We start from the raw sequence: 24,206 nt of genomic DNA, 5'->3' as shown, positions 1-24,206 counted from the left end.
CACCATCCGCATCCATCGTCTCACTGGCCGTAGTGTACCTGCCAAGGCGGTGCCATCCTGCTCGTCTGGAAAGGACCACATCCACTCAACAACCCTATCGGCGCTTGGTACTGCAGGATAATTCGACATGCTCGACCCGATTGCCGTCGTCTGCTTCGTGTAGCCACCCCTCGTTTTTCCACGTTCTCAATCCGAGCGCGGCGTCGCTCTCCACGACACACCATGAAGTTCGCTCGCTACCTCGATGAAAACACAGTGCCAGAATGGCGAAAGGTCTATATCCAGTATCGAGGCCTTAAGAAGCTTATCAAGCGCGTCGCCGAACACTACGAAGCTCGTCTTCGCTTGGAGGCTGAGCTCGGCCTTACGAGATCCCATTCGAGCTCCACCGCTGTCACACCGTCCGCAGCGCCATCGGATCCACTCCTTCGCCGGCGCAATGCTGCCGCACACGCATCCAACCTCGATCACGAGGCGCAGTCCACGTTGGCTTCCAGTCCTGGCTACATCAGACGCACTGATTATGGCGGCACGCACGTAGCTAGTCCGTCCCTACCTTCATTGCCGCCAGTCAGTCTACAGGGCACCGGCCTTCGACTCTCTTTGGATAGCACTTCCTACCAAGGTGCCACTTCTCAGTACGCAACGCTTCCCTCTACCACAGGGACGGATCTCGAGGCACAGATAGATCATCCACCATCGGCGTCGTCCGGCAACGCTCTCGCAGTTGGGCAGGGTGGGGGCGAAAGTGCATCACCCTCTTCCAATCCATCTGCTTTGAGCCCACGATCACCTGGCGCAAGTAAAGTCCGCTACAATGACGATGCCAACCCACCATCGCAACCGGCACCGGATGCATTACATCCGTCTCGAAGAGCTCGTCACGTGTCCAAATCCGGTTCCTCTGGTCGCGTCTCGAATCGTTCGCTCAAAGAAGATGCGCCTCAGTCGCTCAAAGAACTCATCTCGACCAACTTTGACCATGAGGAAGCTCAATTCTTTTCCGCGTGCGATGCCGAGCTCGAACGCATCGTCGCCTTCTACGAGGCGCAAGAGCAGGAAGCTGCATTGAAGTACACGCAACTTGCCCGTCAGCTCGAGGAGCTCGCCGAGCATCGACGCGAGTTCCGTGCCAAGTATCACATCGCCGACCAAGACAGGACGCAGGCGAGCTCGCGGCGCCAGCGCGTGTCGCAGCTGCTCTCGATCTTCCCAGGTTCCAAGCTCGTCGGGGCCGACCAAGTGGTCAACCGCATCAAGTCGGTGCCCTCATTGTCCAAGCTGCCGTCACGAATCACGCAGTCGGGCCAGCAACCTTCGAAAGCAGCCTCCCGCCCTTCGATCGACCGCAATGCGAGCAAGCAGCGACGAGATGACAGCAGCAGCGGCGACGAAGATGCAGGCGGCCGACGTCGAGCACAGGCGCTTGCCAAGATGCAAGCCAGCCTACGCGGCTGGGACGACGAGACGGACAAGGCCATTCGCCAAGCCAATAAGGCCGCCGCCATGAGCCACGATCCGGAGGCCTACGCCGCCGCGCGTAAAAAGCTCAAAGCCGCCGTGCTCGAGTACTACAAGTTCCTTGACACGCTCACCAACTACAAGATCCTCAATCGCACCGGCTTTGCCAAAGTGATGAAAAAGTTCTCAAAGACCGTCGGTGTTCCGTGCACCGATCTGTACTATCAAGACAAGGTGGCTCCCACGCTGTTGGTCACGTCGGATCGCGTCGAGAAGCTGCGCAAAGCCACTGAGGACATCTACACGGCTTACTTTGAGCACGGCAATCGCAAGCAGGCGCTCAACAGGCTGCGCGCGAGGGAAGACCACACCACGCACCACTACAGCGTGTTTCGCAGTGGGTTCTACCTCGGCATCTCGCTCTGCGCCATTGTCGGCGGTCTGATCGAGGCGATGAAGCCGCGCACGCAGCGGGCAATTCCGCAGTGGCCGGCGCTGCTGCGCGTCTATGGAGCCGAGTTCATCCCGACGTTGTTTGCGCTGCTGTTCGGACTCAACTTGGCCTGGTGGCATGCCGTGCGCATCAACACAGTCTTCATCTTTGAGTGGGATGTGCGCACCACCATGGACCATCGCCAGTTCTTCGAGATCCCGGCGCTGTTGATGCTGCTCCTGTCGTGCTGCTTTTGGGTGTCATTTGTCAATCCGTTCCCGGACGCTATTGCGCCGACGACCTGGCCGACGGTGTGGCTGGTCATCGTGGCGATTCTCATGCTGAACCCGCTTCCGGTACTGTTGCCGGCGAGCCGAGTCTGGTTCCTCAAGAGTCTGCTTCGCACGTTTACCGCAGGATGGAAGCGCGTCGAGTTCCGCGACTTTTTCTTGGGTGATGAGCTCAACTCGATCGCGTGGACGATCAGCAACTTTTGGTACATTGGGTGCGAGTGGCATCACGACTGGGCGCATCCGGACCGGTGCTTGCCCAACAGCACGTACTGGACGGCGGTGCTACTTTCGGTGCCTGCTTGGCTTCGTTTGGGGCAATGCATCCGGCGTTGGGTGGACAGCGACTATCGAACGCACCTGCACCTGGTCAACGCGGGCAAGTACGCGAGTGCGGTGGTCAACAACTTTGTCTACATCCACTTTCGGCGCAATGGCTCGCTCGAGGGCACGGAAAAGGCGGTGTGGATCGTGTTTGCGGTCATCTACTCGATTTGGCACATCGCATGGGATCTGCTGATGGACTGGTCGGTGCTTCGGCCGCGCGCGAAATACTTTTTGCTGCGCAATGAAATCTCGTTCCCGCAGCCGGTGTACTACGTGTTCATGATCGTCGATGTCATCGGGCGTTCGGCGTGGATTGTTTATCTCATTCCCGGACCGGCGTCGGTGACGCTGCGCTCGTTCCTTGCGGCGATGGTGGAGATGGTGCGCAGGGTGTGCTGGAACAACCTGCGTGTGGAGAACGAACAGATCGGCAACACGGACTCGTTCAAGATCATGCGCGATCTACCGCTGCCGTACCGCCAGAAGCTCAGGGACGAAGCCGAGGCGGCCGACAGCGACGGCGTTCACGAAAGCGGGATCTTTGCCAGTGTCAAGCTGGCGAGTCTGCGAAAGAAGTGTCGGCCCACTTCGGCGGCTCACTACCCTACCGAAGGGGAGCACTCGATGCCAGACGAAGACGAGGCTGCAGTGGGACACGAACAGGGGCGAACCGGTGCCGAGACGCCATCGAACAAGGAGAGGAGGAAATCGCTCATCGAAGGCCTGCGCGACAAGTTGGTCCCAGATGCAAAGGTATATGGAACGAGGCTCGACGAAGGTGCGGTGACCAAAGGCCAGTCCGGTCGAGACTACACGCCGCGCCTGGCCGAGGCGATGCAAGGTTCCGTCGATTCAGATTCAGATGAAGAAGAGGTCGAAACAGAGGACGAGCCGACGCGGGAGCACGGCGCCTCCGAGTCGACCGATGACGGCTCACAGAATGTTCGTTCAGAGATGCCACGGACGCCGCCCAAGGCGAGGTCAGCACATAATTAGAGAGGTGTCTACATACTCCAAGGGAGTCAGGAGGGGTTGTCATTGGGAAGCATGTCGTCTTAGGCGCCGTGCCAATGGGTGAAGGCCGTATGAATCTAGATGGCTCATGTAGAAAAATGTCACGCTGAAACGGTATGGAATAGAGTGCGTAGTCGCTACTCTGGCGCTGTGCTGTGCATTTAATGACCCTCTTGGGAGCCACCTCGACATCGGTAGAGAAGCAAAGAGAGCCTGATATCAACCGGTAGCAGCGCATGCTAGTGCCGGATGTCGATCGCCTTTTCTGCTCGGCATCTCACTTCGACGTGGGTGAGACAAACGTGAGGAGCAAAAAGATACGAGGTGATAGCGAGCGAGCGAGGTAGCAATGACGAAAGTGGATTTTTTAGAGATACGCTGCAGCGAGCCAAGATTTGGGTTTTGGCGGATCTGTGGTGGTGTCTCGCGTGCAGAGGGAAACCTAGACTAATGGTGAAGTGAGCGCGCGGGTTGAGAGGCAGGATCTGGAAGCGAGAGAGTCCAGTGGTGGCATGTGAAGGGCGGCGCAGATTCTACGGCTCGCAAGCTTAAGGGGTGGGATTCCATCTAAGCGCCTCTCTCGCCTAATAGACGCAAAGGGCTTTTTCATGTCTCGCGTGTGGCGAGAAAGTCGAGAGCTGCCTGCCTTGGTTGAGTCGATATTCACATTGTGCATTTTTGGCGAGGCGTTTGAACGTGCAGCAGGCGGGCAGGCATCGGGAACTGGTAGCAATGCCTTGTATAGAGAGGCCCGTGGGATTCAAGGGGATGAGCACCAGTTGGGTTTGCGCAAGAAATCTACGTACCCGCTCGTCGCCTTACGGTGCAGAGCCTTGGAAGTCCCGAAACTTGGTTTGCTTTGAGCTGCCATCGAGAATACAGTGCGGGTCAAAACCGTGTGTGTCACGACGAGGGCAGAGATGGCAGCCCCCCAGGTATCACAGCGAACGGGCTAGCCTCGGTCCCACTCTTTTGGACTCACAGGGTGATTCTCTCTTTCGTTGCACTGTCGATCCTGCGCAAAAATATACCGTGCAGCGCCGCAGCGTGCCGTAGTTGTGCACGTACTGAACTGGGCAGCGTGTCCGTATGGCAATCAAGCTACTTGCCCACGTACCGAAACACCTAAGAAGAGGCGCTTGTCGATAACCACCGACAGACGACGACGGCAGTGAGAGCTGGGCGTTGTGGAAGCTACCAACCTCCCGCCCTTGCTGCGGCGCCACTGACGTTGGTGTGCTTGCGCACTGTTGGGTCAGACTTCAAGGCTGTTATGGCTCCCATAGCAGGGTCGTCTTTCGCCTTGCTGTTAGTGCAATCGCCGAATCACCGGTTTCATGCTTTGCCCTGTCTAATCGAGAGGAGCTTTATAATATTTAAATCACCAGCACAAAGGGACTCCTTCTTTTCCCTTCTAGTCGATGCGCATGCGGAACAAGTCAATGGGATCGCGCTCTGTCCCCAAATTTGCGTTCCGCTCGTTTCTTCTCAGTGTGCGTGTTTGGTGTGGGAAAAAAGTGACAGTTGGAGAGCAACAGAGTGGCTTGTCGAGCGGGGGTTGATTCCCTTTTTTTTATTCGATTTGTTCGTGATTGAATTTCTTCCGGTTGCGGGAAGAGGCACCAAGAACAGAGCGGAGTACAGTACTGTAGCAATGCAGATGGACCCTTGAAATCAATGCGTGCGTGCGTGCAGCCAGCCCATCCGACACATTCGGATTCAACCCGGCATGGCATTCTCTTTGGCTGAGCAAAAAGCTGTTTCTCCACGCTGCGCCTCTAGCCTCGTTGCAGAAGGTCAAGGAGTAAGGCCCGGCTGGTCTATGCATGCTCAAAGTGGCTGGCTGGCTTGGTCGGTTTCAGTCGTGGTCATGCCAAAACCACTCTACCTCCGCAATCTCGCGATCAATCGACGCTACAGCCCACACAAAGCTAAAGTAGCAGATCCTCAACCGCATCGCTAGGATCTCAGCTCGTGCCTGTCATCTTCCTTGCCAAGTGCCAGGCGAGAGCCCAATGTCGGCACGGTGGTTCTCTCAAACTGCACTACTGTACTTCCACAAATGGAAAGCTGCATCTACAGTACAGTACGCGGAACTAGACTCAGGTACAATGCATGCTTAAAACAGATTTTGAGAACAAGATGCGGAAAGATGCACTGGTGAGACTGGTGAGACTACCCTAGTGCGGTGTCACGCTTGTTACACCTCGCTCGCATTTTTGGGCGCAGCTGTGGTCGATCTTTCTTTTCTGTTTCTTTTTGGTGCTTTCCGCATTGTGTGACACTGTCGAATCGCCTGTGCGTGATATGCGATGCGTTGCGCTTGCTATACAGTACTTTGTTTTTGGCTTTTCTTTTCTTTTTTCTTTCCTTTTTTTTGGTCGAGTCGAGCCGTGATTGTCTCGTCGACCTCCTCCTCCTCCTCCTCCTCCTTCATCTCACAATTTTGTTGCGCCTCTTCGCTCTCGAACAGGTCTCATCAGCTGCTTGTCTCGCTTCGCCGATAGCCTTGTTCCCTTTTGGTTACCACCAACGCTTCGTCCTAACACCAACCACCGCGTGCTCCTCCCAATGCGACACAACTAGCTCAACGCCACCGCATTGCGTTCCATCGCCTTCTTCCTTCGTTCACCACGCAACCGCTTATCCGTGCGTGCGCACATCCTGTCTTCTTTGCCCACGCTGCTTGTTCTGCGCTCAACTCAGCTGAGCCTCCAGCCACTTTCGGCCTCAGACGCTTCGTTTGTCAAGTACCACTACCACTTGCATCGAAGCGCCCTCATCGTTTTCCTCGGATATCCCACGCGCGCCCTCTCCTTCTTGGCTTCTGCCTTCATTCAGCTAACCTACGTCGGCAATATCTCCTCCGCGAGCGCCTTCCGAGCCACCGAATTCTTGCTTTCTCGACGTCGTCTTTGCCCGTTCACCAACCCTTAGTCGCTGAACCTGTCAGCCGGTCTCAAAGCTCCGTCCAAGCCACGCTGTATCTCTGCCGAGTGGTACAAGCTCGATAACCTTTCTCTCCGACCCCTTCCATCAAGCGCCACTTGATTCCTGCGCTCCTTCCTCAATATATACCTCGACGGTGCCCTCCAGCCTCCTCCTCACTTCCAGCACACCTCTCGTCCTTCCGACCTCTTTGCTCGCTTCTCCCGCTGGGCTGTCAACCTGCCTGGCACCTTGCGGCATCCTTTGCAGAATGGCTACTCTCGAGTTGCAGAGGCCTCAGCCTCAGCGCACCGCTCCTATCCTTGCGCATCGTTCGCCTTCGCTCTCCAGCGCTCCACCCACCCCTTGCTCCCCCACCATCATCCGCACCCCGGACTTCATCCTCCTCCCCTCGGTGCCAACACACGAACCAGAGGACAACCTGCCAAGCCCCATGGCTTTGCAGCACCAGTTCGCCATCGCCGCTCACAACGACGCACAAGCAAGACGCAGCCGCCAAAACTCCAGGATTCGCAACCACTCTGCAGCTTCAGACGAACCGCGCACCGCCGCAACAAGCTCGCTCAGCGATTTCTCCCAACGCAGCTCTGGCAGCAGCAGCAACAATAGCCATATGCTCCACGATCAGGACGAGCTCGAGGAGATCGTCGAACTCGACAGCTGCTACGATTGGGACCCCGCTGAATCGCACGATGCGCTTCGAGACATTCGCAACCAGCAGCTCGACTCACTCCAGACCATCGTCCATTCGGTCGCAGAAACTCACTTCCAACAGCCCTCTTCTTCCTCCGCACCCGACTCGGATGTGACCCAGATTCTCGACGACCTCTTTGCATCACTCCGTCGCATCGGTGGCCACAATGCCCCTCTCTCTCCCACCTTTGCGCGCTCAGCTGCCCCGGGTGTCAACCAGATTACCGATGTCGACCGCCTCGCGCTGCTCGTGGACAGGCTCAGTCTTGCATATAGAGACATTCAGGACGCTCACCAAGCCGATTTGCTCGCCGCCCTCAACACCCTCGCACAGAGCCTTATCGCTTCCGAACGTCGTCTCGCCCGTGCTGCACTCGAAAGCCCTCCGCGAACGCCCAGGGCCCTCGCCGCTGCACGTCGTCGCCGCTCGGCCCACTCACCCCAGTCGAGTGCTCTCTTTTCCGGATCCCGCGACTCGTTCAGCTCGATTCGATCCTACGCCACCCTTTCCACATCCTCGGATGAAGCTGTCCCCACACCAAGTAGCGACGCCATGCTGCAGCAGAAGAAGATCGGCGCACACCCCCGCTCAGCATCATCCCCAGCGGCCAACTCGAAGACACTCGATCTGCCCTCCCAGCAAGCTGTCTCGCTTTCGGCTGTGCCTGAGCAGCAGCACATTGACGGCCCCACCTTCGACATGACTACGGTTCGAACGGCGCCCAGCTCGCGCCCGTCTGCCAGCACTTTCCCCTTTTCGCTAGAAACCCTCTACGCACACCAGGCCTCTGCTCTCGGCTTGATGCACCCTCAGTCGCCTCGTTCCGATCAGGCCTCGCGGGCTGCCTCCGTAGGTGAAAGGTCCGAATCCACCGCCTTGCACAACCGCAAGCGCTATTCCGTGCAGACCGACAGCGCCGCCAGCACTATGCTCCCAAGCTACGACTCTGTTGGCAAGGCTTCCTCAGCAAAAGAGGACGGCCTGCCGCAGTACGATCCATCGCTCGCTGTTGCAGGCTTCTCGGCCGACGTCAAGAAGCCCGTCGAGGCGCCCACGCTTCTCGAGCGACGTCGCGCCAAGCTCGCTGCTCAGCACAGCGCCTACGCCGCCCGCACGCCCGAGGACCTCGCCATGGTGCAAAGCTCGATCGACCGCCTCTCGACCGTCATGCCTCAGCTCGACAACCAGCGTGTCCTCTCGCCCGAGGAGCAGCGTGAAGCGCAGCTGCAGCACATGATCGGCCGCCTCGCCGAGTCGAGCTCCAAGCGTCTCAACGACCAGCGCAGCAACCCGCCCAGCTTCAGAGCTCAGCGCCCCGCACCCGTGCCTCGCAGCCCTTCCGAGTCTTCAGCGCCGGTTCTGCCACAACTCGGTGCGGTGAGCGAGCTGCCGCGCAAAGAGATTCTCAACGAGCCAGAGACCAGCGTGCCCAAGACGCCCACCACGCCCGTCTCGGTGCACAGCGCTTCGTCTTCGCGCCGCAGCTCGCTTCTCCCGAGTGCCTTCGCACGCAAGATCTCGATCTCGAGCATCAGCAATGCGCTGCGTCGTGCTTCCATCTACGACACCACCAAGGTCAAGCCCAAGGAGCCCAAGGAGGTGACTGCTGCGCACACCGAACAGGTTGCAGCTGCTCCCGTCAGCGCAGGCAACGACAGGACCATTCGCCGTGGTGATGCTGCAACTACTCAAGACTCGCGCTCCAAGTCGGATATTGCTGATGGACTTGCCAGCTTTTTCAACGATGGCAAGTCGCGCAAGGGCAGCGTCCCAGAGACGAGCAAGGCTGCCACGCGTGCTGCGCAGAGCTTCCGCGCGATTGACTTTGCTGACGATACGCCGCGCGGACGCGATGCGAGTCTCATACCCCCAGCTAGCGTCGAAGAGGAGGACGACAGCATACTCGACGACTACAGCTTTGCTACTATCGACACCACCACATCCAACCACCGGTTGTCGCTGTTGCCCGAGCCGCCCCGCAGCCCGGCGAGCTGGGCCAGCAGCTTGGGGAGCCGCGAGTCGTCGCGTCGCAGCTCTCAACTCACTACGTCGATTCCAGCGACGCCGACGTGGCCCAAGTCGCCGTTGACGCCCATCTCGCCCGTCGCTCCCAGGAGGAGTCCGACGGCGGTCTCGAAACCGACGGTTACCTTTGCAGCCGACACGCTCCGGCCTACGCGCGAGGGGAGAGCGATGGCAACTGAATCGCAGCTCCGCGAGAATGGCGCTTCACATCTTCGTCCGAGTAAGTCTCCCCCCGCTCCCGTGATGCCGTCTTTGCTTCCTGACCCACCTTGTGAGCCTGCCTGTGCTTCTGTTGTCGCTGCTGCTGCTGCGTCCGACAACGACCTTGTCGTGTACGCTTTGTTGGGCATATCGTCGACCGCAAAGACCAACGCCGCTGACCATCTTGTGCGTTCTGCCACCTCTTCGCCTCCTCAGTCTGATCTCAACGGCAAGGTGGTCCTCGATTACTTGGTCGAAGCGCAACATTCGCTGGGCAGTGTTTCAGTGATGATGTGGACGGAGACGTCGGCGGTGGTGGAGTTCAAGGAGGAGGAAGAAGAGGTGGTGGAGTTGAAGTACGAGGTTGTTGGCGGTGACGAGGATGGCGGGAGAATTTTGGACGTTGTGGCCGTGGATGGGAATACTGTGTTGACCATTGCGCGTGCGCCGTGTGAAAGCGATCGAGGTGAGGATGAGCGATGTCGCAGCGACAGCAGCAGCGGCAGCGGTGAGCAGAGAGGCATCAAGCGCAAGCAAGCCGGTCATCACGTGAGCGAGGCGCAAGGTGTGAGGGTGACCCTCCCCGCCGCTGCTCAGGTCCCGCAGTCGGGCCGCGTGCAGCTCCGGTTGCGCAAACCAAGCACCAGCACCAGCGCCAGTGGAGCAGTGTGCCGCTTCAAGTTGGAAATGACGGATGCGGAGCGTCAGGCAGGCAAGGAGCTGGCGAGGGGAGAGGGGATGGTTGTGTTTCCGCTCGATGCTGCCGTGTTCAACGCGTCCGCTGCTTTGCTCACTACCTCTGGTGACACCCTCCACGCCAAAGAGGCTGATGCTATAGCCGCGCTCGCATGCGCTGTCTGTGCCAAGCACGTGGGGTCTTCCGCCGACGAGGTGCGGGCCATCATTAAAGTGGCAAGAGCAGATGGGATGCAGTGGCGCGCCTTACCCTCGGAAGGGTGGGAGGAGCTGGTGGACGCGTGGATGTGTCATGCGGACCAGGAGCTGAATCGGTCGCTGACCGAGACGGCGGTTAGGTTTGCTGGCAGGGTCCACGCTGGAGCGAGTGGCGGCGAGAGCGAGGAAGAAGTGGAGCAGACGGTGTGGGTTGGGGATACGTACTTTTTGGTGCCGCGGGGAGTGCTCGAGTCCGAGACGGTGGTGTTCGAGCAGCGTGAGCATCTGGAGGCTGGTGCACAGCAGACAGTAAGTGTTTTTTTCTCCTCGTCCTGTCCCTTATCCTGCCTCTTGCGATACATGAAGAAAGGACCGGATAGAAAGTCAACCCTTCCGCGCCCTCCCCGCGTCGCGTGCGGAGGGCTTCTCAATGGATGGTCGACTGATACACCGCTCGTCCAAGATCAGATCCGCTCTTTCCTTTGCCCTTGTCTTTCCCTCCACCATCCCCGCAGCTCTGCTCTTGGAGGATCTATCGCTGCGTTACCCTTCCGACCCACCCTCCTTTCCGTTGTTCGTTCGGACACCTCTGTGGATGTCACCATGCATCGCTGGGTGCTGCACCGCCGTCTTTTAACGAGATAGTGTTCGGTGCGCATTCTAGGGGTTTTACAGGGTGCAGCGGAGGTGTCGCTGCGAGGGCAGAGAGGGAATGTAGGTCGGGAGTGCGGTGATGGGCCTTTCAGAAAAGAGGGGCGAGGTGATGGTGGTGGGGGACCGAGGGAGGAGGGGTGGAGCGTGGGTCGGTCAATCGAACAGAACACTTGCTCGCTGCAGAGGTTCACGGCTCGAAGCACCTACCCGGCTCACGTACATCCATTGCACTCTCTCGTCACAGTCTCTTCCCGCTCTGAATGTCGTTGACCGACGGAACGACCGCTGACACTGTTGATGCTTTTCTTCTTGATGCGATCGTGTAGGTCCTGCGCTGCGCAACGTGCCGCAGTGCGCTCGGCGAGGTGTCGTCGGCAGCGCCGTCGGCTGGTGGTGCTACCACAGCCAAGCTGAGCAAATACATGCTCGAGCCGCTTTTCCACGAGTCTTTGATGACCTCGACGAATACCTGGGTGGAAACGCTGCTAGCAGCGCTCCAGTACTCGGCGGCATCCCACGGGTCCCGCCGATTCCTCATCCAGCCTTCATCCCCCTCCACCATCGACCAGGGCATCGAAGCATGGCTCTTCTCCCGCGCCCTCTTCACCACCTCGCTCACACGGCACTGGTCCACCCTCACAGCCCATTATCAGCCGCAGCCGCGCGACTCGGTGTGGAGAGGCCACCGACTGTTCTACCGCACGCCGCCGCCCACGCGCGGACCAGCCTCGCCCGAAACCGAGGCGATGGAAACCATCGAGCTGCCTGGACCCGTCTACGGATGGATGCTCGAGGCGATGGAAGAGTGCCATGCATCCTTGCCACCAGAGTTGGGCAAGGTGCTGCCACTGTGGAATACGGCATATCTCGCCAAGGAGCAGTGACACAAATAGAAGGGCAAGCAATACAATGTTGAACTCGCCAGGTGAAGGCATTGAAAAAATCGTGATCTTCTAAGGCCAGCGGCGAGAAATGCTGGAACAAGTTAGGAACAGAAAATAAAAGCGTGGTGTGAGATTTTAGCAGAGTTGTCTCAGAATTGGGCATCGTCGCGTCAAACGCAAGAAGGTGGAAACGACGCGTAAATTGCACTCTCTTTGTGTGTGCGTTTGTGTTGGGACGGCTGCTCTGCCTCTCGGCCGCCAGCTGTCAAAATCCAAATTATTTTTAACATTTACGCTTGGAAATCGCCCAACGACTCGCTTCGCTTTCCACGCAGAACACCGAGATTCGCAAGGGCGCGTCGGCCATCTTTGCAACAGAGACGCACTTTGTGACACGCGCTTCTGTTACTGCTGCTGCTGCCAGCGAGGGAAAAAAAGGCGACGGATCTGAGATTTAGCGAGAGACAACCAACAGTTCAAAAGAACAGACGCACACGCGCACGCACGCACACTCGCTCGCACACACCGCAACTGCAACTGCAGCACAGCTGCAATTTCCACTCGCCTCGATTCGACTCGCCCGGCATCGTCTGCCATTTGCGGCGACAATCATTCGGCCCAACACCCTTTTGGACAGGTCAGACGAGCGATTGTCGACGCTTCTACCACCACCCGCTCGCCCTATCCCGATCCCCTATTTTGACTCTTCCTTTCTTCATTGCAAGTTGCGGCTGCGCCGAGAGCGACTGGCTGGTATCGCACATACGCAGCATCTGGCGCTACACATCGACTGGAACGATAGGCAGGCACTGGCCAGCGATCATTCGGTAACCCACCCTATCCAGAGTTCTGTCACGGGCAGCAACTTTGCACCTCGGTCAAGCCATCGCTGCGGACAGCTTCGAAGGATCGTCCTTATCTCTTCGTTATAGCACTGTCTTGCCCTCCATGGCCGCATAGTCAACCAGCTCAGCAGAGCATCTGCACTTTGTTCCACACCGGCATTCTTCGACGTTCTTTCCTACCGGCCAACAATCCTCCCTGGCACTCTTTTTCGACGGCGCAGTGATTCAACATGGACTCGATCTTTGGTCGCAAAAAGCGCTCGCGCCAGTACAATGCCGAAGCGGCCGACAAGGCCATTCCCTACGAACGCACTGCGAGCGGTCGCACACCCGTGCCCGTCGATAGCGTGCTCGCCAGCTCGTCTTACCACGTCAATGCGAGCCCCACCAGCTCCAAGCTTTCGATCGGCAACCCCTCTGGTAACCCTTCCCTCGGTAGCGGCGTACATCGCTCCAGCGCCTACTCGGATGTTCACTACGATGTGCCCAGGTCCAGGCTAGCAAACACATCGTCTTCTTCCAATCCAACCGAGGACTTTGCTGCTTACCCCTCCTCGACGTCGTCCATCGTCTCGCATACCAATGGCTCCGCCATCTCCTCAAGCACACATCGTCGCAATCCGTCCGCCGCCTCTTCCTCCCGTCACGGCGTGAGCACCCACGACTCGATGCAGTCAACCACGTCATCTTTGGCTCCCAGCGGCGCACGCTCCTCCCGCTACACTTCCAATACTAGCTTGGGCCCCAACAACGATACATCCAGCAACGTCCGCTACCATAGCTCTCACCTGCCCCACGACGTCATCAGCAGAATGTCGGTCGCCTCTACCGCTACAGGCGCTTATGGGCACGCTGATGACGCCAGGAACGCGCCAAGTACAAGTACCAGCCATTCCAGCCTCGGCAGAGAATCTTACCTTCCACCGCAGCAACATCAGCAGCAGCAGCAGCATGCCGGGAAAGCGCCCGACTTTGTCCTCCAGCGTCCCCCAGATGACCAGGTCGAGCGCCTCTTTGCAGAGCTCATGGACAAGCGCGATTTCCTCAACGTGCCCGGCGGCAACCTCTCGGACGAGCTCAAAGAAACCGCTCGGCGCAACATGCTCAACTTCAGCGCTGACAAGAAATGGACCCTCGTCTACAACGACAAGCTCACCGAATGGCACGCCGAAAAGGAACGCGATCGCAACCGTCGCCAGCATGCGGGACAGCCTGGTCCAGCCGGTGCTGGCTCCAGCATGGTCATCACGCGCAACTCGCCAGAATGGTTCATCAAAAAGTTCATGGACGGCACCGTCACAACGAAGCACATTGAATCGCTCGCCGTCACGCTGCGTACCTGTGCCATCGGCTGGATCCAGAGCTTTGTCGAAGCAAAAGGTACACCCGTCCTCGCCAGCTTCTTGAGTGGATTGCACGCCAAGGGGATCAAGAATGACAACGATCTGGCACTCGAATACGAGGTGCTCAAGGCCTTCCGCTCGCTCTTCAATTCCAAGCCTGGTGCCAACGATGCGCTCGCCCAGCCCAAATGCATCAGCGGTATCACGCACTCTATGATCTCGCTCCAGCTCACCACACGCAAGCAGGCCGCCGACATTTTGCTCTTTTTGTGTCATTGGGACAAGCCCACCGGTCACCGTTTGGTCCTCAAAGCGTTCGACGACCTCAAGACGAGCCAGGGCGATCACGGTCGCTTCGATGCGTGGTTCCGCGTGCTCGAGCAGACCATCGATGGACGCGGCAAGATGGGCTCCATGGTTGGCGCCTCGGACGAGGTCAAGAAGCTGAGCGTCGTCGGTCCGCACGAGTCGAGCTTGAACGAGTACGCCATCAACAACATGTTTCTCATCAACGCCATCCTCAACTCGGACATCGTGCCCGAATTCGAGGTGCGCGTCCACCTCCGCAACCAGATGGAGGCGAGCGGTTTGCAGCGCATCTTGATCAAGATGCACGCCTTCAAAAACCCGGATCTCGATGCGCAGATTGGCGTCTTCGAAAAAGGCTCAGAGGCCGATCACGAAGATGTCGTCGAGACGTTCAACAAGGAAGTGCTCACCGACCTCAGCGATCCCGTCGACGTGTTTCGCGCCATCGTGGGCAAGGTCGAGGGCTCGCGCGCCTACGACTTTTTCCTCTCGGCTCTACAGCATCTGCTGCTTATCCGCAGAGACGGCGACGACCTTGTCCACTACTACCAGCTGATCGACTCGATGGTCACCTCGGTCGTCATGGACCGCAAGGGCGCCGTCGAGGGCAACGATCTATCGTCCTTGCTCGGCGTCTCGGTCAACAATGTTCTGTCGCGCTTTGCCGATCAGGATCACATCAACTCGATGCAGTCGGAACTCCAGAAAGTGAAAGCGAAAGCGGCGGCTCTCGAACAGGAGAAGCTGCAACTCGAGTCCAAGCTCAAGGCTGGCTCGGACGGGCTCATCGGCAAGCTGCAGGAGCAGATCGAGAAGCTCGAGGATGATTTGGCTCTGGCGAGGGGGAACGCAGGCGCGGCACGCGACGACATGGACGAGATGGAAAAGGCTTACATTGATCGAGTCGTTGCCCTTGAAGTCCAAATTCGCGAGCTGTACGACATGCTTCGCGAGGCACAGATGGACGTCAGCGATGTCGCTGCACCGGGCAAGGGCAGTTTGGATCGTCAACAGCTCGTCGACACGCTGGAAAAACAGCTCGAGCGCAACAAGACTATCCGCAAGCTCGAGGCGAATGCGCGCAAGAACAAGGGCAGTGGCAAAGGCGACGCTGCGGCTGTCCCCGCGCTGCCTGGTACGCCTACCGAGGATGACCGCAGGCGCATCTCTGCGTCGGTGCGGCGCCAGTCGACATTGGCACGATCAGCAGAGAATGGTGCCAAGGGAGATGCTGACGACGCGGAGGATGCAGAAGAGCAGAACGAGGGGCACGACGAAGAACCGTTGGATCCCGAGGCGGCTAAGTGGAAGATTCAAGCGACATTGGCGGCTGGCATGGCGCAAAACACCGACCTGGCTTCTCGCATGGTGGACGCACGCGAGTCGCGACGTCGCAAAGCACAGGCGCCCGCACCCAAAGGTGCAGCCACCAAGCGCACTTCGCATCCGGCAGTGCGCACGTTGCTCGACGAGATTCGACGTCAGCGCGAGGACGAGTCGGATTCGGACGACGAGCTGATCGCCGGACGAGGAAAGAAGAAGCCCACGGCGCTGTCCAGTGTGGCAGAGGGCCAACCTGCCGGAGAAGGTCTTGCACCACCAGCGCCTATTGCTCCTGCGGGACTCGCACCACCACCGCCACCGCCTCCTCCTCCGCCGCCTCCGCCGCCCATGCTGCCCTCTGTGGCTGCAGGAATGTCGGCGAGTCAAAGAGCAGTTCTCGATGCTGCCGCCATGCCACCGCCGCCGCCGCCGCCGCCACCTCCTCCCGCACCTGGGATGCTACCAGGCCTCTCGCAGACCAGCAGCCAGGGCGTTAGCGCCGACATGCGATCCGCCTTTTCGACGCCCGACTCGTCGCGTCCCGGCTCGATGCTCGCATCGGTCGCCGGTACGCCGGCTCCACGAGCTCCACCACCGCCTGGCTCGGTGACCGAATCGCCCATGCAGGATGGCAACCTCTTCCGCAACTCGATGATGAACGTGCGCGCGTCGTATGCTCCCATGAATCTGGGTCCTGCCGGTCCAATCGCAGCCCCTCCTGCTCCTGGCGTTGCCGGTTTGTTCGCCAACCATGCGCTCAGCCGCAAAGAGGTGCTCGCCATGGCGCGCTCCAAGATGAAGCAGCTCCAGTGGGACAAGCTGTCGCCTCAGCATGCGGCTGAGACCATCTTTGGTCAGCACGAACTGACCGCAGATGAAGAGCAGGTGGTCAAGATGCTGCAGCAGGAGGGTCTGTTTGACGAGATGGAGGAAGACTTCAAGGCCAAGCAGCCGGTCAAAAAGTCGGCGGCAACAGCGAAGAAGGACAAGATCGAGCTCAAGACGCACTTGAGCCTGCAGACGCGCCAGGGCATCGAGATGGTGCTGAAGCGCGTCAAGTCGAGCTTAACCGACAGCAAGCAGGCGTCGCCGGAAGAGGTGGCGCACCACATTATCAACTGCAACGACGCGGTGCTTGACCAGAGTTTCCTCACGGAGCTGTTGCGCCACTATCCCGAGAGCGAGACCAAGGGTCAGCTGGGAGAGTACAGGAATGCGTCGGACGAGGAGCTGCGGCTGTTGCATCCCGCCGATCGACTTGTTGTGCTGCTCATGACCGTGCCGCATCTCAAGGAAAAGGTGAAAGGCTTGCTGTACATGACCAAGTACAAGGAGACGTTCGATCTGATCAAGTCCGGGACGGTCAAGGTGCGCGATGCCTCGGAGGGGTTGATGAAGGCAAAGTCGTTTGCGCGTTTGCTTAGCTTGATCCTGATGATGGGCAATTACCTCAACTCGACTGGTGTGCAAGGTGGAGCGTTTGGTTTCAAGATCACGTCGATCAACAAGCTGGTCGATACCAAGGCGTCCGACGGCACTACTCTGTTGCATTTCATCGAACGCACCATCTCGAAATGCTTCCCGGAAGTCGAGGCGTTCATGGGCGAGCTCGAGTTGCCTGCCGAGGCGTGTCGCGTGCAGTTGTGGGATCTGCGTCGAGATTTGGCCGAGCTCAAGTCTGGCAGCTTCCAGCACCGGAAGGATCTCGATCGGCTGCTGGACGAGAGCGAAGAGAACCTGCAGGATCCGTACGTCAAGATCATGCTTCCATTCCTCAATGACGCTGCGTCGGAGCTGCAGAGGTTGAACGACCAGGTGCAGTTTACCGAGCGCGTGTACAACGAGGCGCTCAAGTACTTTGGCGAGGGTCCGGACCCGAAGAAGCGAGGACTGGGACAGCTGGCGAACCAGACGATGCGCACCGAAGACTTTTTCGGCATCTTCAAGGAGTTCCTGGCGGCGTACAAGAAGGTCAAAGTGGACAACGTGCGGATTGGCGAGCAGCGCGCGATGGAGGCAAAGCGAAGAGCTGCGGCGGAGGAGAGGGAGAAGGAGCGGCAGGAGGCGCTGGCGAGGAAGGAGGCGGGTGTGGATGACAGTGCGGTACTCGAGACGCTGTTGGGCTCGCTGCGTAGTGGAGGCGGTGGGCCCAACAAGCAGAGGCGCAAGGCGAGGGAGAGGAGGCAGACGAATGCTGCTACGGCTGCGGCTGCAGGGGCGTCAGGGGCGACAGGGACAGCGGCAGGTGCAAGTGCGGCAGGCGGTGGCTCAGAGGATTCGGGTTCAGGCGCAGGCAGTGTGTTGATGGGTGCACAGGGCAGTCCGTCGGATGTAGCTGCTGCCATGCTGGCCAAGCTGCAAGGTGGGGAAGAGGGAGCCGAGCAACAAGCGGCTGGAGCTAGCGCAAGTGCGAGTGCGTTCCGAACGACACGCAGACGCGATCGTCGTTCGGGTCGCGACGGCCCCCATCCCCCAGGGTCGACTCTCGGTTCGACGCAAGCATCATCGCCTACGATGACGACCGACTCGTCCCCGTCGTTGTCGCAGCAAGCTTCGTCGACAACGCACACGCCGTCCGCGTCGATCTCGGTCTCGTCCTCGGGAATGCGTGTGCAAGGAGATACGACGGTGGGCGATGCGACGCTGGTGCCGCCTTCATCGTCTCGAGGCGGTGCTGGGTCTGTGTTAGGTTTGGGACACGAGGGCGAGGGCGAGGGCAGTGGACACGCGAGAGCGGAGGAGAGGGAGGAGGGGAAGGAAGAGGAGGAAGATGGTCACTTTGAAGATGCCAAAGCTGCGCCTAGGAAGTCGGATGTCGGAGCTGGAGCTGGAGGAGGCTCGGATCTGGAATGGTTTGATCCGGATCTGTCTGGCTTCTCAGCTGCTGGTCAGAGCGTCAAGTCGAATAGCGGCGCCTAGAGGCGGAGCGAGTGGTGCTCGCGGATCAATCTCATATTGATTGTTAGAAACTAGCGCTACTCGCCATTGATGTCTGTGAATGATCAGAGGTTACAGAAGCCTTCTGTGTGTGCAAGTGTGCTGCTGAGTGTGGGTTGCGGGTTGGCGAGAGGCGCGAAGATTTGGCAAAGTGTGGAGGGGCGAAGCATTTTTCCTCTTCTGTTTTGCTGTTTGTCTCACGCCGAGATCCGAGTTAGAAGATGATCTTTTCATATTCCTTCTCGTCTGCGAATGTTGTTCGTTCCTCCCCTTCTCACAATACACCTTGCTCTCGTTGTGGCTTTGCAAAGAGCATCGAACGCATACGGAAAAAGGCAAACTAAGGGACATGCGGTCTTCGGCGGCGAGATCGCTCGCTAGGGTTGTGGGTGCGAACAGTCGCAGCAGCAATCATGCCGCAAGCCGAGCGATTGCAACGGCGGCGGCGGTGGTGCGACGGGTGGCAGGCGATGCGGGTGCGGATAAGGGCAAGGCGAGGCAACGAGCGTCGTTTCAGACCAGTGCATTACTCTGCCGTACACTCCACACCGCTTCTGCCTCCCTCAATGCTGCTTCGTCCGCCTCCAAACGGTCGCCTGGCACTGGCACGCCATCGTCGTCGTCCTCCTCCTCAATGCCACCCGGCCCCGCACCCTCTCCTTCCTCGGCGTTCAGCTATCCACCATCGTCGTTCGCAGGACTGGGAACGACCCAGCTTTCTCCGGACATCATGCTGCGCTGCACGATCTTCGACTCGACCGGCTCGGCGACGTCTACGTCGGGCGTGTTCAAGAAGTCGCGGCTCTGCTCGGTCCACGGGCTGGAGCCGCGCGATCTGCGCAAGATCGACTCGCGCGTTCCCAACCTGGTACCGACGATCCTGGCGCGACGCGGTGGGATCCTGGTCAACATCCTCCACATCCGCGCCATGATCAAGAAGGACAAGGTGCTGCTCTTCGACAGCTACGGCTCGACCGACTCGCAGCTCCACTCGGCGTTTGTATACAATCTGCAGCACAACCTGCGGCCGCACTCGAGCAACGGCGGGCTGGCATACGAGTTTAGGGCGCTGGAGAGCATCCTTGTGTCGGTGCTCGATGCTTTGCGGATCGAGCTCGGGGTGGTGCGTGGGTGGACGAGCGGGGTGTTAGAGGAGCTGGATGATGATGTGGATCGGGAGAAGCTGCGGACGCTGTTGCAGGTGAGTCGCAAGCTGAATGCGTTCTTGAGTCGCGGCAAGGCGGTCAAGAACGCGGTCGTGGAGGTATTGGAGAACGAGGAGGATATGCAGTTGATGTATCTGTCGGATAAGCCACCCGCTGCGTCGAGCGGCACTGGCAGCAACTCGAGCTCGGGCTCCGCATCCCCCAACTCGTCGACCGCGGCGGGCAGCGCGAAACCGTCCACCTCCCCCTCCAACGCCACCCCGGACACCGCCTCTGCTGCTGCCACGGACGCATCAGACCCCACGCCGGCAATGGACGAGCTCGAACTGCTCCTGGAATCGTTCGACAAGCAAGTCGAAGAAGTCGTCGCCGAGACGACGCAGCTCCACTCGGACATCACCAACACGCAGGAAGTGGTCGAGCTCATCCTCGACAACAACCGAAACAAGCTGCTGGCGCTGGACCTGCGAACCTCGATCGCCACCATGGGCATCAGCGCCGGCACGCTCTGGGCGGGTCTGTTCGGGATGAACCTCAAGAGCCACATGGAGGAGCTCGACTGGGCGTTTGCGGGCGTCAGCGGCGTTGCGTTTGGCGCGGTGTGTTTGACCGCGGGCATTGGGTTGAGGAGGTTGGAGCGGCTGAGGAGGGTGGGGCTAGGAATGGGGAAGAAGGTGGAGCGGCGGAAGGCGGCGGCGGGGTGGTTGGGCATGTGGAGAGGGAAGAAGGGGGAGCAGGCGATGCAGGCGCCGAGTTTGGGGGTGGGGTTGGGCGGGATGCCAACGCCCGGTTACGTGCCTGCATATCAGGCGTATCATCCGTCAGCGTACTCGGGTGATAGTCAAGCTCAGGCTTTCGACCATGCGCAGCAGCAGCAGCAGCAGCAGCACGCAGCTTCGTGGTGGTCCAACCCTGCCCTTTCCTCTCAAGCCACGCCTCCACCGCCATCGCCAGCACCAGCAGCGGCGGGGGCGGCGGCGGCGGAGGCGAACAGCTCGATCTACAACCACGGTCACACATCTGTACCGCCCCCGCACTCACCAGCAGCAACAGGGGTCGCTGCAGCGGGGCGTGGAGTGGACGACCCGTACACACCACCACCGGCTGGCGCGGCAGCGGAGACAGCAGGAAGAGCAGGGCTCGGACTCGGTCTAGGCTCCAAATGGGACTCGTCTTCGTTTTCGTTTAGCAATGGCTCCGGCTCCGGCTCCAGTGGCGGCGGAGGTGCATCGGGAGCAGCAGGCGCAGGGTCAGCCAAGAAGCGTCGCAAGCCGTAGGTCCTTTCCTCCATCTCGCCACCACTCTGCGAATCGCCATAGAATGAGACACACACACATACATACACGCACCTCTCTTTTGCATCTGTTCTCTATTGCCAGTCCAACCGAACACGGTGCGTCGTTTGTCTCTGCTTGCGTGTGCGTGCGTGCGTGCGACCAAGGGGCGGGCCCGAGTTGGCTTCAAAGCAGCAGCAGCGTTGATGCCGACGCTCATGGAGCGAATGCTGCAGGGGCGCGCCGCCCAGACATGTCTTGGTCAAGAGGCACCACATCGAAAGCCACGTGCCGGTTGGAACCACTTGAGTGTTTCGATCGTCGGACGGGACGGCGTGAGCGTGGCGAAGCACCTCCGGGATGCTAGGCCGTCAACCCGTCGGACCCACCTTTGTCCACTTCAGGCCACTGCATGCAAGGAAAGCTAAAGGGCTGAAACAAGGTCGAGCGGCTTAACTTGGGATTCCTTGTTTCTCTCGTCTCAACAGCATTTGCGCTTGCCATCCGGCTCCTCTGCCGCAAACCCCCGACCAGGCGACAAGCAGCCATCACTTGCCCCCTCGAGGGACGTTCCCCAGACCGTCCCGCTCTGTCAGACGAACGAGACACAGAAACAGCACAGCGTGTGAATGCGAATCAACAGGTTCCCAGAATGGTCAGTCGGTTGAGAAGACTTGTCGTTCTCACTGCATTTGGTGCCACGCCTTTCTCGGAACGCACAGATGTACATGCAGTAACTTATTGACGTGCGTTCCTAAACCCCCCTTCTACCCCAAAGCCTGTCGATACAGATCCTTCCCCACTACGCTCTGCAACGCAGTCAACCTGGCGTACAGCCACCTCCGCACCGTCTGCGCGTCCTTCGCTGCAAGCCGCACCACCACCGCCCCATCCGCTTCCCCCTCCTCGACCTTGCTTAAACTCCACAGCACCTCGTCCTGAGCGATCGCCGTGGTCGGACGCTGTTGGATCGCCTCAAACTCTTTCTGCAGAGCATCGACAATATCCGCTGCGTCGGGCCCGGCGAGGATGAGCGTGGCATAGCATCCGTACGGGTGGTTGCGACGCGCGAGCTCGCTGAAGCTCCACCCTGTTACGGGGTCGACGTACTGTTCGTCCAGGTGCTGGGAGAGGAGCACCGTGTCGCGCGCCACGACGCTTCCGGCGATGCGCACGTCGTTGCGTGAGCGGTAGTGCGAAAACGCCCACAGCTCGGGATCGCGTGCGCCGACCGAGTAGTCTTTCGCCGGCCCGCCTGAACGCGACTGCGACGCAGAGTGCGAATCCAAGTGGTCCAGCTTCTGATTTCCCTTGAAAGCAGGCGGAACGGCGGTGCGACCGGGCGTGATCCAGTCGAGCACAACGCACGACGACGACGCGCGAGACCGCAGATCGAAGCGCTGCACCTGATCGTACCGTGCGGCTGCAAAGCATGTGACTGGATCGGGGAGGAGGACGAGTGTCGAGTGCGGGCGGATCAGGAACCGGAAGTTCTGCCGTGTCATGCTCTGCCCTTTCCCCCGCTCCTCATTTCCCGTAAAAGAAGCGGATGGAGCGGTAGGGAAAGGAGAGGAGAACGTAGCAGTACTAACCCCAAGCGTAGGCCTCGACGTTCGGGTTTTGAACACCTTGGTAGACCCCTGTGTCAAAATGAGCAGACAACACTCCGAGCCTACATCGACGTCCAAATCCACACTGTCGCCCGAAACGAGGCCCCCGCCATACCCGACGATGTACAGCGCGTTGACCGCTTTGCCACCACTACCGCTACCATCGCGAGCAGAGGTCGAAGCAACCACGCTCTCTTTTTGGCTGCTACCATTCGAAGCAGTCACAGCCGTTTGCGAGCTTGCTGCTGCTGGCGCGTGTCGAACGAGCGGGTCTCGGGTAGCATTCCTGGAACTGACACCGGGACAGATGAGTTTGAGAGGGAACGTAAACGAAAGATGTGTAAACAGTCCATTCGCACTCTGTCCATTCTGGTGGCGACGTAACACGGCTAAACCCTCACCATTGAATGTCGATGCTTCTTGGGCACCGTCGCTGCTGCCGCTGCTCGTATCGTTACCAGTTGCAGCGGGGGAGGAGGAGGCAGCCGACTCCTGCTGAACCGTCTTGTAGATCTTCTTGAGCGTAGGTTTCGACTTGAACTCTTCTAGCTCCACCACACCCGCTCCAGACTCAGAGGAAGCGCTGAGGGAAGCACGAACGCGTTGCTGACGCTTCTCCAGGTCGTGGGCCCACATGGCGGCACCGATGCGGTTCGAGATGGAGAACACGAGTCCGATCAGAGGGATGCGTTCCATAAGGGCGGCAACGAAGCCGAAGCTTCGATAAGCGCTTTGACGCTCGGTGATCCACAGCTCGATTTGGAACGGCGACATGCGCTTGGCTTCGAAAAATGTTTTGTGCAGCAAGCGGCCGTACGTCAATGAACGCAGAGCCGCTCCCAGAGCCATACCGAAGAAGGGGACAAAGTCGACGGGTAGCAGAAAGACTAAACATTCGCATCATAGAGAAACGAAGCTGTCAGAACGGCCTTTCTTAAAGTGTGTATGGAGAGAGCGATGAGCTGATGGGCTTACCTTTGAGAATAAAGAATCGCACGAGGGGCGAGGCAAGCTTGAGGTACCATGCTTGCTTTTTTGCGTCCTTGATCGCCTTTTGCGTGGGAGGATTGGAAAACTCTTCGACGTACTCGGTCCACCAATCGGCGGCTTTGCCCCTAGACTTGACTGTCTGGATATACGCCGTATTCCTGCATTCGCGCAGCTTGCGTCGAAGCCAGAACTCCATGATGGCGTGCACCTGCCCCATAACAAACATCAACGTCGCAAAGGTCTGCAGCGAGGGCACAGGGATCCTAAACGGCAGCGCATCGTCGGTCACATCGGCCGTCTCGACAATTTTACCGTACACCGCGCCCAGGCCCGTCACAGAAGCCGACGCCGACATGAAGTAGTACACGAACAGGCGCTGAAACGGCCAGGTGCAAACCGCCCAGATGAGCGCCACGATCGACGCATGCTTGGCGGCCGTGGAGCACTTGGCCCACATGGGTTGCCATAGCGACGGATCGTGCGCCAAACGGTACGCCCCTACAACGCAGTAGAGCGGTGGGAAGGTGAGCGTCTCTTGCGGCATTGTCTTTTTGACTTCGCCGAGGCTAGGCTGAGCCGCAAG

General features: G+C 59.2%; 5 protein-coding genes across 5 annotated transcripts; 4 read left to right on the top strand and 1 right to left on the bottom strand.

The window, feature by feature from the left end:
* Window positions 1–222: 222 nt before the first annotated feature.
* Window positions 223–3,507, top strand: EX895_001593 (uncharacterized protein; the record flags this gene model as incomplete). The annotated part of the gene is made up of 1 exon (XM_029882192.1): window positions 223–3,507. The coding sequence occupies one exon, from the start codon at window positions 223–225 to the stop codon at window positions 3,505–3,507; it is 3,285 nt and encodes a 1,094-aa protein (XP_029741047.1).
* A 3,217-nt stretch (window positions 3,508–6,724) lies between these two features.
* Window positions 6,725–11,826, top strand: EX895_001592 (uncharacterized protein; the record flags this gene model as incomplete). The annotated part of the gene is made up of 2 exons (XM_029882191.1): window positions 6,725–10,597; window positions 11,269–11,826. The coding sequence occupies 2 exons, from the start codon at window positions 6,725–6,727 to the stop codon at window positions 11,824–11,826; spliced, it is 4,431 nt and encodes a 1,476-aa protein (XP_029741046.1).
* A 1,075-nt stretch (window positions 11,827–12,901) lies between these two features.
* EX895_001591 (uncharacterized protein) lies at window positions 12,902–18,565 on the top strand (the record flags this gene model as incomplete). The annotated part of the gene is made up of 1 exon (XM_029882190.1): window positions 12,902–18,565. One exon carries the CDS (start codon window positions 12,902–12,904, stop codon window positions 18,563–18,565), a length of 5,664 nt encoding a protein of 1,887 aa, XP_029741045.1.
* Window positions 18,566–18,932: 367 nt separating this feature from the next.
* On the top strand, window positions 18,933–21,026 carry EX895_001590 (uncharacterized protein; the record flags this gene model as incomplete). Its single annotated transcript, XM_029882189.1, has 1 exon — window positions 18,933–21,026. The coding sequence occupies one exon, from the start codon at window positions 18,933–18,935 to the stop codon at window positions 21,024–21,026; it is 2,094 nt and encodes a 697-aa protein (XP_029741044.1).
* A 764-nt stretch (window positions 21,027–21,790) lies between these two features.
* EX895_001589 (uncharacterized protein) lies at window positions 21,791–24,167 on the bottom strand (the record flags this gene model as incomplete). The annotated part of the gene is made up of 2 exons (XM_029882188.1): window positions 21,791–23,520; window positions 23,609–24,167. The coding sequence occupies 2 exons, from the start codon at window positions 24,165–24,167 to the stop codon at window positions 21,791–21,793; spliced, it is 2,289 nt and encodes a 762-aa protein (XP_029741043.1).
* Window positions 24,168–24,206: the final 39 nt, after the last annotated feature.

The sequence above is a fragment of the Sporisorium graminicola genome, chromosome SGRAM_12, assembly GCF_005498985.1.
Source record: "Sporisorium graminicola strain CBS 10092 chromosome SGRAM_12, whole genome shotgun sequence".
Classification (NCBI taxonomy): domain Eukaryota; kingdom Fungi; phylum Basidiomycota; class Ustilaginomycetes; order Ustilaginales; family Ustilaginaceae; genus Sporisorium; species Sporisorium graminicola.
The sequence above is the reverse complement of the archived record's forward strand: the minus strand, read 5'-3'. Positions and strand labels throughout refer to the sequence as shown.